Source organism: Physella acuta, unplaced genomic scaffold, assembly GCF_028476545.2.
Source record: "Physella acuta isolate Inbredline_101_S28 unplaced genomic scaffold, ASM2847654v3 ptg000374l, whole genome shotgun sequence".
NCBI classification, from domain to species: Eukaryota; Metazoa; Mollusca; class Gastropoda; family Physidae; genus Physella; species Physella acuta.
This window is the reverse complement of record NW_026731893.1, coordinates 512,020-526,833: the sequence shown is the minus strand read 5'-3', so window position 1 is coordinate 526,833 and position 14,814 is coordinate 512,020. Positions and strand designations below refer to the sequence as shown.

The 14,814-nt window shown below is 33.9% G+C and overlaps 1 protein-coding gene across 1 annotated transcript in view; it reads right to left on the bottom strand.

Moving 5' to 3' along the window:
* Nucleotides 1-847: 847 nt before the first annotated feature.
* Nucleotides 848-14,814, bottom strand: part of LOC131941841 (WD repeat-containing protein 47-like) — a 35,438-nt gene continuing 21,471 nt past the window's right edge. Inside the window, exons 4-11 of the mRNA XM_059301403.1 lie at nucleotides 10,975-11,069; nucleotides 7,222-7,364; nucleotides 6,641-6,810; nucleotides 5,573-5,743; nucleotides 4,968-5,090; nucleotides 4,342-4,442; nucleotides 2,615-2,732; nucleotides 848-1,372 (exon numbers count right to left, since the gene is read on the bottom strand). Of these exons, the coding sequence (XP_059157386.1) occupies nucleotides 1,224-1,372; nucleotides 2,615-2,732; nucleotides 4,342-4,442; nucleotides 4,968-5,090; nucleotides 5,573-5,743; nucleotides 6,641-6,810; nucleotides 7,222-7,364; nucleotides 10,975-11,069 (1,070 nt within the window). The 3' untranslated portion in view covers nucleotides 848-1,223. The remainder of the gene's footprint in view (nucleotides 1,373-2,614; nucleotides 2,733-4,341; nucleotides 4,443-4,967; nucleotides 5,091-5,572; nucleotides 5,744-6,640; nucleotides 6,811-7,221; nucleotides 7,365-10,974; nucleotides 11,070-14,814) is intronic.

The following is a 14,814-nucleotide window of genomic DNA, read 5'->3' as shown; positions in this document are numbered from 1 at the left end:
ATACAATATAGCTGTATTTGGTAAAGAACATCACATCTATAATACTAACAAAAATACTTTTTAATCACTGCGTAATACAAGATGCTTTTATCTTTAGAAAAGAAGCATTCTGAATAGCAATTCTCATTTAACTCAACAAATACATTACATAAAGCTTTAAAGATGAACATTATGCCATTGTTATTGATTGGGGAATAATCAGATGTCTTTTATAAGTCTTTACCACCATAGGTTATTATTATTTAAAATAAACATTATGAACACTGTTCCCTTTCTGAATGTTTAAGATGAAATGACACCATATATTGCATTACACATCTACAGTAATTCACTTTTTACAGAACAGCTCATACCAAAAACAACGTTTAGTGAATAACAATGTATTCAACATATAAAAAGTTGTTTATAGGTGTGTTAACATATTGATTACTTACAAACAATTGGTTTCAGAGCAAAACCTAACACATTTCTATGTGACAACCTGGGGCAAAAAATCTTAGATTATCTAACCTTAATAATAGAAATAGTGTGATCTTTTTCATTAAAAAAGCTTTTTTTAGATATTACAAAACTTGTAAGAGGTTTCTAAAAATTCAATGTTTTAGGGGAAAGATTCCATTATTTAAAAAACGGCTGTATCAAGCAAAGAAAAACATAAGCCAAAATGAGCTGCCATTTCACTTTTTATATACAGATACATAGATAAGGCTCAACACATAGAGAACTAGTTTCTATATTAATAAGTTTTTAGTATAAGCTGTTTTTTTTAACTTCAACTTCACAAGAGTTATCTAGTATCTTTTTCTTCTGTAGCAGTGTTATGATAGATTTCTGAATAATAGCTAATTCTGGAATTCAGAAAGTTAAGTATAAATGCACTATCCGCAATCGCTGTAGAAAACTAATGAAATTACATGGACAAGCATTCATGAAGGGTAGTCAAGAAAAAGTTCTGGCAATAGTATCACATAACAATTGTGTAGGTAGTCTACATTATAAAAGGTGGGCTTAGACTTGCGAAATTACTGCCTGTAATCTAGAACACAGATGTTTGACTATGTAACACAACATGTATAATACAAAGAGTTGCTATTGTTTCTGCCTCCATTCTTTTAGCATAATCGACACATTTTAATAATAAACTAGTTGCATCCTATGTTAAATTGTACATTTGAAAATAAAAATAAATAAATGATAAACCACATCTAGCATGATTGTTTACACTAAAGGATTGTGGGTAATCCCCAGCAAATGGCCGACTTGTCCGCACTACTGGTGACAAATGCAAACTGTGTGGGGTGCCACCTGCCTTGGATAACTTTGTCCTTGTGCTCTCCCACCAAGACACTGGGCAAAGGTCGCAACAGGTCACCTGTAAACATTCATAAACATGTCAACTATATATATATACATATATATATATATATATATATATATATATATATATATATATATATATATATATATATATACATACAAATATATATATATATATATATTTCCCCGCCACACAAGCAATGTAGTAGTGGAGTGCTGTGTGATTTCCCATTGGGGACCAGCTAGGGGTACAATGTAAGAAATGTTTTTAGACATTTACAATGAAAACATGGTTTCCAAACCCACAAAGATGGAATATGTGTCACATTCTCTTCCCTAGCCAATATGTCATATATCAAGTTGTCAAAATTTAGCATTTTGTATCAATAGTCCCATGTGTCCAAAGGGAGCACACCATTGAGTTGTAATTTACAGTTAGATGTAAATGTGGTGGTCATATTTATCCAGAATATATGAAACAAGGGGGACAACTTAAATTGGAATAGCAATATTTACAATAAAATGAAACTAAAGCAAACATTGCTAATCATAGTCATTTGAATGTTGTTAAACTAATGAAAATTTAATCAACAAATTAAAATTAACAAAATAAGTTATCAAAAATTGAATTTCTTTATAACTTCAAGTTAGAAAGCAACTATTATTAAAACAAAAAACATTAGCTTTTTTTCAAAGTAAGTTTGGGCAAAAGATTACTCTGATGTTTATTAATTGTTTTGTGGGTCTTGACCCTGCCATAGGATCTATGTGTATTTTTTTTTTAAATCTAGAACATTTAAAAATGATATCCAAATTGATTTTAAATAATTAGATCTATATCCAAATAAATTTATAAAACCAAAATAAAATGTATCTGGTTTTTTTTTATTTGGGTAAAAACTATAATAACTACCCACCAACAACGCCATCCCCTCATCTACAGCAGGGGTCTCCAAACTACGGCCCGCGGGCCTGATGCGGCCCGCGAGGTCCTCTCATCCGGCCCGCGGACATCTTTTTGTCCACGGAAAAAAACGTTAGTTGGAGTTGGCTGAGGAACTTGCTCAGAAAGTCACGACATGCCTGGAAGAAACTGGCCCCCGAACTGAAATTTGGTAGTTAATACGGCCCTCGGATTGAAAAGTTTGGAGACCCCTGATCTACAGCAATGGTTCTTCACACTAAGCTGGACCTTTTCACATCCAACACTTAAACTAACCCTCTCATTTATAATATCCAACAGCTCACAACCAATTATATCATATGAAGTAACAAAGTAATCCAAAACAAGGCTCACCATGGAGATCTGTGATGACTATCCTGTTGTCATATGCCACAGTTAACAGGTAGTAGGCATTGTTGGAGAACCTGGCAGACCGGCATTCACCTATGTGGGGCTGGAAACTTTGAACCACCTGGTCAAAAAAATCAAGGTAATATTAGAAACCTACATTCACCTATGGCTGGAAACTTTGAACCACCTGATCAAAAAAATCAAGGTAATATTAGAAACCTACATTCACCTATGGCTGGAAACTCTGAACCACCTGGTCAAAAAAATCAAGGTAATATTAGAAACCTACATTCACCTATGGCTGGGAACTTTAAACCACCTGGTCAAAAAAATCAAGGTAATATTAGAAACCTACATTCACCTATGGCTGGAAACTCTGAACCACCTGGTCAAAAAAATCAAGGTAATATTAGAAACCTACATTCACCTATGGCTGGAAACTTTGAACCACCTGGTCAAACAAGTTAATTAAAAAGTCTAGTGACAATTTTAGCGCAATTTCCTTATGTTATCTAAAAATAGCTCTGTCGTAGCGTAAATCAAGAGCAGGGTTAGTAAAACCATTGGTTAGTTATTAAAACGTTTTTTATTAAAAAAAAAATTCAGTATTTTACATGTTTTATTTACAATAGAGTTACATGACTAAAAACCATTGCGCGCCTAGCTACTGAACGTGATGACGAAGCCATAGAACGTGATGGTGCAGCTATTGAACGTGATGACGCGTGTGGTGTGGTTGGAAAAAATGCCTACTAATTCGGTCCAAATTTTAATTAATTCAAAAAATTTTTTGTGACCGAACGAAAGGATATTTTTGAAAACTTTCTTCTGCAATATTGTTCTAAATTATGGCAGGAATCGATTGGTACATGTTTCAAGTCGCTAAGTGGTCTGGTTGCCGAGATATGGGCCAAAAACTGCTTTTTTTCGAGGTTTTTTGGCTTTTCCGGGAAATCCATGAAAGAAACCCGGAATTTTTATAGCTTATGTTCATCCTCGTAACTTGCTTAACATAATTGCTTTTGGAACTAGTCATCGATATTGCTTCGTTGAGGAGGAGATACGACTTAAAGCTGCGGACACACATCCATCCATTCATTCATACATTCATACATCCAGAAATGACGGGTTAATAAACGCAATTCTCCAGAATGGAAATTGCGCTAAAAAATCAAGGTAATATTAGAAACCCGCATTCACCTAGGTGGGGCTGGAAACTTTGAACCACCTGGTCAAAGAAATCAAGGTAAATTTAGAAACCTGCATTCACCTACGTGGGGCTGGAAACTTTGAACCACCTGGTCAAAAAAATCAAGGTAATATTAGAAACCTGCATTCACCTATGTGGGGCTGGAAACTTTGAACCACCTGGTCAAAAAAATCATGGTAAAATTAGAAACCTACATTTACTTATGTGGGGTCGGAAATTGAAAAGTCTGAACCCGAAAACAAACCAATTCAGAAAGAATTTTTGGAGAATGAATTGCATAACTATTAATCACACTTAAGTACATGACTCAAAATCAAACAGAATAACACATTTAATTTAATATGAATGTTATCTCAATAATTTTTGAAGGTTATAGTGATAGAAGCAAGGAGATCATTAGGATAAGCTAAAACAATATATTTACTAGAACACAACTATTTTCAAGTTAATTGATGGCACCTTATTTAGATTTAAAGCCAGTTGGTTAAAAAGATTAGTCTTTTTTTAATGCTGTTCTTACTTTAGCTCCACGGATATCATACAACATAACCACTCCATCTTCATGACCGGATACCATTAACCGCCCAGATGGATCAACACACACGGATGCATATGGACTACCTGTTGAGCAGACGTATTTATTTATCCATCACATATTTATTTATGCAGTGTTGGTAAAACTAAAAAAAAACCAGCTAACTATGGATTAAAGCTCTGAATTTTTTTCACCTGACTATTATTATTATATAGAAACATATGCACTCTACTTCAACTGTTCTATCAACCAGTCAGGTCTAAAAAAAGCTAAAGCTTAAAATACATTCTACAACATAGTCGTTGTACATGAGGTTCATAAACTCTTTAAATCAATCTGAATAGTGCTGGTCATTTTTTGTTTTGTTTTGGCATTATAGTTGTTAAGTGTGACAGACTTTAGATAAAGAAAAAATAAAATAAAATGAGAGAACATCAAATAAAGTTACATAACAATTATAGAAATAAAATAAATCTCAATTAAAACCTTGCATTAAAAAAGAAATTTAAAAAATTTCAGTAAAAAAATATGCTGTCATTAGCTTTTACTGTCAAAGTACGAAAACATTTATTAAATTTAAAAAAAAAAAACAGTGCTCATATTTCACTCACCAGAGGGAGCTGGTACTACTGTAATGGGTGACGACGCCCTCAGGTCCCAGAATCTTGATGTCTTATCTTGTGAGCCACTGACAAACATACAGCCACCCCATGTGTGCAGGGAATAGATGTGTCCTATGGAATTCAACATAATATTTAAAATTTTTGGCACTTTATAACAATAGGAAGTCAACATTTTCAAATTTTAGGACAATTTATTTAAAAAAAATTGTATCCAAGCCAACAAAACAAAGTACAATCTTGCTTAAAAATAAGAAAAAAATTTAACATTAACTATAAGTGTTAATATCTGGTAATGCTTTGTATTTCCGAGTAAAAGTTAATAAATGTATACCTATAGTTAAGGCAGTTATCATTTTAAAAAATTATGATCTGTGTATGAAAGCAATAGTGACAACAGAACAAATTATATTTTATTTTATTTACATATTTTTATACATCGAATAAATTCAAACAACTCTAGCTGCAGAATTTGATGAAACTAAGTCATTCATATAATTGCATTTTTCAGCTAAAAGTAAAAATAAATGCCGCTTTAAATAACAAGTAACAGTACACATATAGTTGTGAAGGTGGGCTAAGGATCGAAAACTCACCTGTATGACCAGACATAGCCCGTATGGGGGCGCCGGTCTCGCAGTCTGTTACATAGATCTTACAGTCTCCAGCACCACCACTGATGAGGAGGGAGGAGCGATTGGTCACATCCTGCATGAACACTAGGTCACGGATGGTGCCGTCATGGAAAGCCAGCTCCATGCCAGGTCCTGAAATATTTTATTGTTATATGATTGTTATATTTTGTTCAATTGTTGTTATATTTAAGGCTAGCTCCATGCCAGGTCCTGAAATATTTTATTGTGATATGATAGTTATATTTTGTTCAATTGTTGTTATATTTAAGGCTAGCTCCATGCCAGGTCCTGAAATATTTTATTGTGATATGATAGTTATATTTTGTTCAATTGTTGTTATATTTAAGGCTAGCTCCATGCCAGGTCCTGAAATATTTTATTGTGATATGATAGTTATATTTTGTTCAATTGTTGTTATATTTAAGGCTAGCTCCATGCCAGGTCCTGAAATATTTTATTGTGATATGATAGTTATATTTTGTTCAATTGTTGTTATATTTAAGGCTAGCTCCATGCCAGGTCCTGAAATATTTTATTGTGATATGATAGTTATATTTTGTTCAATTGTTGTTATATTTAAGGCTAGCTCCATGCCAGGTCCTGAAATATTTTATTGTGATATGATAGTTATATTTTGTTCAATTGTTGTTATATTTAAGGCTAGCTCCATGCCAGGTCCTGAAATATTTTATTGTGATATGATTGTTATATTTTGTTCAATTGTTGTTATATTTAAGGCTAGCTCCATGCCAGGTCCTGATAACAAAGTATTTTATTGTTATATGATTGTTATATTTTGTTGTTTTGTTTAAGGCTAGCTCCATGCCAATGCCTGATAACAAAAGATGTTATTGTTATACTATTGTTACATTTTTATGAATTGTTTAAACAAAACTAATTAAAAACAAATAATTGATAATAATTAATTCCCTGTCTGTGAAATTTACCGTCAGCACTAAGAGTGTCCTTTGAACCTGGTCACTCTAATGCCCTCACCTCTACTGACCAGTGGCTATCTGTGAGACCTACCTTCAGCACTGAGAGTGTCCTCATTGAACCTGGTCAGTCTGATGGTCTTGTCGTTGCTGCCAGTGGCTATCAGATCGCCCAGGGGATTCCAGGCACAGCAGTAGATGGAGCCTTTGTGATGTTTGGCATGTTTGTAAACAACACTCGTCTCGTATGCCACATGTTCCTCTCTACACACACAAACATTACTTTATTAACTGAATGGTAACATTAAACACATACAACCATTACTTTATTAACTGAATGATAACACATACAAACATTACTTTATTAACTGAATGATAACACATACAAACATTACTTTATTAACTAAATGATAACACATACAAACATTACTTTATTAACTGAATGATAACACATACAAACATTACTTTATTAACTAAATGATAACACCTACAAACATTACTTTATTAACTGAATGATATCACATACAAACATTACTTTATTTACTGAATGTAAACATTAAACACATACAAACATTACTTAATAAAATTTAACACCCACGCATTACTTTGTTATAATAATGTTGCAAGGGCTTTTATGTGACTACAGTGTGGTAATCCCTGTCTTAACAAACCTACCTTAAATTTCCCATATTTGGAAACGCACAAACTCTGAGCATTTTGGAATTGGAGCCGATGGCGTAGAAGTTTCCCTTAGGGTGAAATGCTATGGTCCTGATGGCTTGTTGGTCCTCTAGTTTTGTGACAGGAATGAACCGCGGCTGTTGGAAATAAAACAACATGTAAAAGTAAAGTTCTTATTTCAAACCTGATGATCTATGGGGCAAGTGAAGTAGAGTTCTGTGACCTTAGCATATGAAGGGATAGTGTTAAGTGTAGTCAGCACTATGAACAGGTGATTTTACTTTCCCTAACATGAGTTAGGTACCCATCAGAGCTGGGTAGACTCAGGGACAGCCTACTGATTTGAACCCGGATTTGAACTCGAGACTTTTGGGTTAGCAGTCTAGCTCTCTACCGCTAGGCCACTCCGTCCCACCAAAGCCACATGTGGTTTTATGTAATCTGGTTTCACAGCCCTGTGTCTGACAGCCTCTACTTTTAAGTCTAAAGCACAAAGCTAACTTCTTTCCCTTCTCCACAAGAGCAATACATTTTTTTTAATTGGTGCTGTTAAGGACAAGGTGGCGATGACAAGAGACCAGTGTTTCTTCCAGACTTTTTCTCTGGGGGGGCACTTGAAATTTTTGGGGGGACGGACACTAGTAAAAGTATATGTTTACTATATAAAATCCATCTCGTTGGGGGGGGGGGGGGGGAAGAGGGGGGGTAGGCTTTCTTCGGAGGGGCTCTGCCCCCCGAAGAGATGCCTGGAAGAAACTCTACAAGAGACAAGTCAACTTGGTATGATTCCAAATGGATAATTAGCATTATTTCAAGAGAAGTGATCATTAGCTTTGAGGATTGTTTAAGTAAATTTTTAATTTTTGAAACAGCTACAAAGACAAGGCGGTAATCTATAAACGAGGTCACAATCTTAGGTGATGTTCGGACTTAAGTGGCAGTGTGTGGTAAGGGTAGGGAGAAGAGGGATGTTAAAAGTGTAACAACTAACTTTTATATTTGAGAAAATTATTTTGAATTTTTTAAATTGTTATTTTGCATTTCTATATGCCTGAAAATTAAAATAGAAATTGATTAATATAATAATACTAAACGTTGACAGAGCTCAGTAATTATTTTGGATAGAAAATATTTGTAGGCTGGGGGGGGGGGGGGGGGGGGGGGGGTCTGGCCTTTTGAGATGTGTGACAAATGGGGAGTGGGGAGGGTAAAAATCATTTTAAAAAGCTTGACACTGTTTATGGGTGACCCCATATGGCAAAGCGAACTCATACTTCTTTCTTCTCCTGTATTTTGTCTTTTTCTGCTATCATAACAGTTGAGGATAGGGTAGTGATAGCAAGAAAAAGTAACTTTCATATGAACGGGAATGGAAAATTACCATTCTTTTTTTTTTATTTGGCGCTGTGGAGGATTTTTTAAGATAAATTCATGATGTTAGAACAGCCACAAAGACACATATATGATGTTAGAACAGCCACAAAGACACATATATGATGTTAGAACAGCCACAAAGACACATATATGATGTTGGAACAGCCACAAATACACATATATGATGTTAGAGCAGCCACAAAGACACATACATGATGTTAGAACAGCCACAAATACACATATATGATGTTAGAACAGCCACAAAGACACATATATGATGTTAGAACATCCCCAAAGACACATATATGCTGTTAGAACAGCCCCAAAGACACATATGATGTTAGAACAGCTACAAAGACATATATATGATGTTAGAACAGCCACAAAGACACATACATGATGTTAGAACAGCCACAAAGACACATATATGATGTTAGAACAGCCACAAAGACACATATGTGATGTTAGAACAGCCACAAAGACATATATATGATGTTAGAACAGCCACAAAAACACATATATGATGTTAGAACAGCCACAAAGACACATATATGATGTTAGAACAGCCACAAAGACACATATATATGATGTTAGAACAGCCACAAAGACACATATATGATGTTAGAACAGCCACAAAGACACATATATGATGTTAGAACAGCCACAAAGACACATATATGATGTTAGAACAGCCACAAAGACACATATATGATGTTAGAACAGCCACAAAGACACATATATGATGTTAGAACAGCCACAAAGACACATATATGATGTTAGAACATCCCCAAAGACACATATATGCTGTTAGAACAGCCCCAAAGACACATATATGATGTTAGAACAGCCACAAAGACACATATATGATGTTTAGAACAGCCACAAAGACACATATATGATGTTAGAACAGCCACAAAGACACATATATGATGTTAGAACAGCCACAAAGACACATATATGATGTTAGAACATCCCCAAAGACACATATATGCTGTTAGAACAGCCCCAAAGACACATATATGATGTTAGAACAGCCACAAAGACACATATATGATGTTTAGAACAGCCACAAAGACACATATGATGTTATAACAGCCACAAAGACATATATGATGTTAGAACAGCCACAAAGACATATATGATGTTAGAACAGCCACAAAGACACATATATGATGTTAGAACAGCCACAAAGACACATATATGATGTTAGAACAGCCACAAAGACACATATATGATGTTAGAACAGCCACAAAAACACATATATGATGTTAGAACAGCCACAAAGACACATATGATGTTAGAACAGCCACAAAAACACATATGATGTTAGAACAGCCACAAAAACACATATGATGTTAGAACAGCCACAAAGACACATATATGATGTTCGAACAGTCACAAAAACACATATATTATGTTAGAACAGCCACAAAGACACATATGTGATGTTAGAACAGCCACAAAGACACATATATGATGTTAGAACAGCCACAAAGACACATATATGATGTTAGAACAGCCACAAAGACACATATGATGTTATAGCAGCCACACAGACACATATATGATGTTAGAACAGCCACACAGACACATATATGATGTTAAAATAGCCACAAAGACACATATATGATGTTAGAACAGCCACAAAGACACATATATGATGTTAGAACAGCCACAAAAACACATATATGATGTTAAAATAGCCACAAAGACACATATATGATGTTAGAACAGCCACAAAGACACATATATGATGTTAGAACAGCCACAAAAACACATATATGATGTTAGAACAGCCACAAAGACACATATATGATGTTAGAACAGCCACAAAGACACATATATGATGTTAGAACAGCCACAAAGACACATACATGATGTTAGAACAGCCACAAAGACACATATATGATGTTAGAACAGCCACAAAGACACATATGATGTTATAGCAGCCACACAGACACATATATGATGTTAGAACAGCCACACAGACACATATATGATGTTAAAATAGCCACAAAGACACATATATGATGTTAGAACAGCCACAAAGACACATATATGATGTTAGAACAGCCACAAAAACACATATATGATGTTAGAACAGCCACAAAGACACACATGATGTTAGAACAGCCACAAAGACACATATGATGTTAGAACAGCCACAAAGACACATATATGATGTTAGAACAGCCACAAAGACACATATATGTTAGAACAGTTACAAAGACACATATGATGTTAGAACAGCCACAAAGACACATATATGATGTTAGAACAGCCACAAAGACACATATATGATGTTAGAACAGCCACAAAGACACATATATGATGTTAGAACAGCCACAAAAACACATATAGGCTGCAACAAACCTTGTGTGGCTGTGGTTGTGGCTGGGGTTTGGTGATGTCTGAAGATCTGCGTGTGGGTTGGACCGCTCCAATTTTACCAGGAATCTGTCGAGTCTCTGTAAACAGAAAATATTGATACTGGTGAACCTGATGATCAATAGCAGGTTATTCTTTTTAAATGTACACATTTAAAAACTTCTAAAATAATTATTTTCTAACAATAATATCTTCAATTATTTTCAGTGTTGAATTAATGGGAAAAAGCATTTATAATATAGCACTTTTAGGTCAAAATATACTAAAAATAGTTGAATAAATTTAAAATAGGAGAAAATTATATGGATAAAAGATTAATGTCAAATCTGTGCATTAAAATTACTTGGTACAATAAACTACGCCACTCACAAAATAAAAAGTGAATTATAAAAAAAGGTTTTTTAAAAAAGTTGGTGCAGAAATTAAATCATAATTTAAGCAATTAGCTATAATTTGACTACGATAGTATTAATAGATAACAAGTGACATTTTTTTTTACTGTTGCAAACTGTGTGACAAAAATAAAATCACTTCTAGCAAAAATAGATATAAAAATACATTTAACCTGTTATGACATAAGCAAAATTATGACAGCAAATTACTTTTGTATACAGATCTTGTTCTCGCATCTGTCTACATAAAAGATCATTTTAAACTCAAGTTCCCATTGAGTCAACTGTGTATTGTAAGAGTTTTTTTTAAATATTTATACTCCCTACAAATACAGGAATCATCCTATTTAAAAGCTATATAATTCTTTATGGCAATAAAGTAGTTTATTATTCATTACCTACAAGAAAATACTTGAAATAGAGTTACACCTTTATTTTGACTGACTTAAACATCTTGGTCTATTGACTCTACTAATTTTTTAAAATAATAGCAATCATTACAACGGCTATCCCACTGTAAAATTGCCCTCAAAACTGGTACAAATCTACACACAGTGGAGTGGATGCTACCACAAGATGATACAGTGCTAACTACTTAACCCAGCAACACTAATATTCTTTTTCAACATTACTGTTAACGTGTTTAGGAGATGATTTTCATTGGGTTTTTTTTTTCAATTATTTTCTAAAACATTGCATCTAGTGAGGTACTAATCATTATCTTGACCACATTAGTTTTATATTGATATATTTTGACCAATTATACCTTAATCACTAACTATAGATATTACGGTTTTTAAAAAAACAAGAAATTATGTAATCCTTATTATAAAGGAGAATGTGTCTTTGGCTCAAAAGAAGGGGGCTAGAAATGTGGTTTGATTTATGAAGTTTGAGACTAATATTCTAGATAACCAGGTCTACCACCACTAATCAAAATGTATCATTTATTATGAATATGATTAAAAGAACAAATTTTAAATGAATTTTTTTTTAAATAGAAAATATTTGTACATTACTCAAAGTAGGCTCTATTTTTCAGCTATTTAGGTCTTAATCATTTGTTTTGATTTATATAGTTATAGACTGCTATCCTTAAAAGCATATCTTTGACTTCATTGTTGAAGTGTTACAATTTACAAGTGTTACACGCTTATGGGGTTAAGTGCACATACGTGGGCATGGCATCAGATGACACAACATATAGGCAATGTTTTCAGGTAGTTTACATGCATGGAACTACAACAAGAGACTCTGGGGAACCACAAGGGAACCAAATGGGAACCACACGGCAGAGGCGTAGTGACGATTTTGGTGCCCTGGGCGAACTATTATTTTTTAAGACCCCCACCCCCGCCATTTAAATATATAGCTATTTGGAAAGGTCGGGAAGCTTTTACTAGTCACTTTCCTTTTTTTACTTTCTCGTATATACGAAGTGAAAAAAAAAATTGAGATTTTTACAAATCTTTTAATTATGATATCACACAAATGATGTAAAAAAAGTTTAAGTAGTCCGTTAAGCCAAGTAGCAATCTATTTTCTTAACCTCGACTGGATAATACAGTAATGCAGCTAAGAATGTGCTTTTATTAATTTTTTTTTACCTAGTTTGGCATGCCCCTAGGGTTGCGCCTGGCGCGACCGCCTAGCCCACCCTTCCCTAGCTACACCTCTGCCACACGGAACCAAATGGGAACCACACTAGAACCAAATGGGAACCACACTTCAAGCCTTACAACATGCGGTTTCACCTTTGGCCGAGTTGGTCCTGTTTAATCCAGCTGTTTGTTTGTTGTCGCTTACGGCAGATTTTGCGCTCTTCATTTTAGCTGAGTTTGGCATTGACAAATTTAGTGCATAACATTAGCTACGTTAGTCTACAATGTTCATATTATGCATTCTAATAATTTCCAACTAATTATAATTGAATTGTAAACGTACAGGTCTAAGGATTAAACTGATGAAACACCCAAGAAATACAGGCATCTCTTTCATTTACTAACTGCTTTACTTTCCCCAACAACAACTATTACATAATGCATTCTGATCAATTATAATTTAAATGTTAATATTTCAAGACAAACTAAGCCGGCATATCATTTCACAGAAACTGTTACAAACTTGTGCATTAAGTATTAGTGGCTAAAGATCAGATTGTTGCCAACACAGAGTTAGAACATGGGAGAGTGGAGAGATCTAGACAATTGCAATGTTTATGTTTTTTATAATAAAAAATGTAGATGTTAGTTATTCTTAATCTAGCTTTTACAAATAAAAGCAAAAAAAAAAAAACTGTATACCAAGAAATAAAAAAAAAGAAGTATGTCTACACCAAATTAAAATAGTAGGCTGCTGAAAAGCAAGACAGTTTAAACTGTAAAAGTTAACTAAAAGTATAACAGTATGAAAATAAAGTTAATTATTTTCTATTTTAATCTTAGCGATGTGTAATTTACTTTTAACAGATGAGTAGATAGTAATAGATGTACAAAGCAGTAAAGACTAGCAGCTTTTATATGGTTACTCAGATGTTGTAACAAAAATGTCACAAAGATGTTGTCACAAAGATGTCACAAAGATGTAACAAAAATGTAACAAAAATGTCACAAAGATGTTGTAACAAAAATGTCACAAAGATGTTGTCACAAAGATGTCACAAAGATGTAACAAAAATGTAACAAAAATGTCACAAAGATGTTGTAACAAAAATGTCACAAAGATGTTGTAACAAAAATGTCACAAAGATGTAACAAAAACGTAACAAAAATGTCACAAAGATGTTGTAACAAAAATGTCACAAAGATGTCACAAAGATGTCACAAAGAAGTGATAGATAACAGAGAAGTAAAACACTTAAGCCAAAGCTGTATTTCATCATAGAACTCCACAATTCTTGACACAGGTACAACAGGTTATCTTATACTGTTAGCATGCACACTTTGTGTATTTAAACAACATCAAATATTTTGTTCATTTTTGGATAACACAGCTACAAATTTAACAACTTATTCAATCAATCATGTAAATATTTCAAGATAAATCAAAATTGAAATATTTCATAACTTTTTAGAAATTAAGACATAAAAACATCTTTGTTTTGTATATATTTTCCTTTAAAAATTGTGAATCAAGATTGATAACATCTTTACAAGTTGGATGGATTTTAAATTTATTTCATACAAATCATCAGCATACAGCAGGGAGAGTGAGCTACCATGCTTGGGGATGCTTGTTGTGTGAGTAAAATGTCAGTCAGTGTAGGGTGGGGGGCAGGGGAGGTAAGGCTGTTAGTTCTGGCTGGCTACAGTTATCAGAAAGTACAAGAAAAACTTTCAGCCATGCTGAGGTGCAAAAGGAAACTCAGCTGATTTAGAGTACCTGGCAGGGGCAGAGTCTTGGACCTGGAATCTTCGTCCTTCGCGGCCTTCTG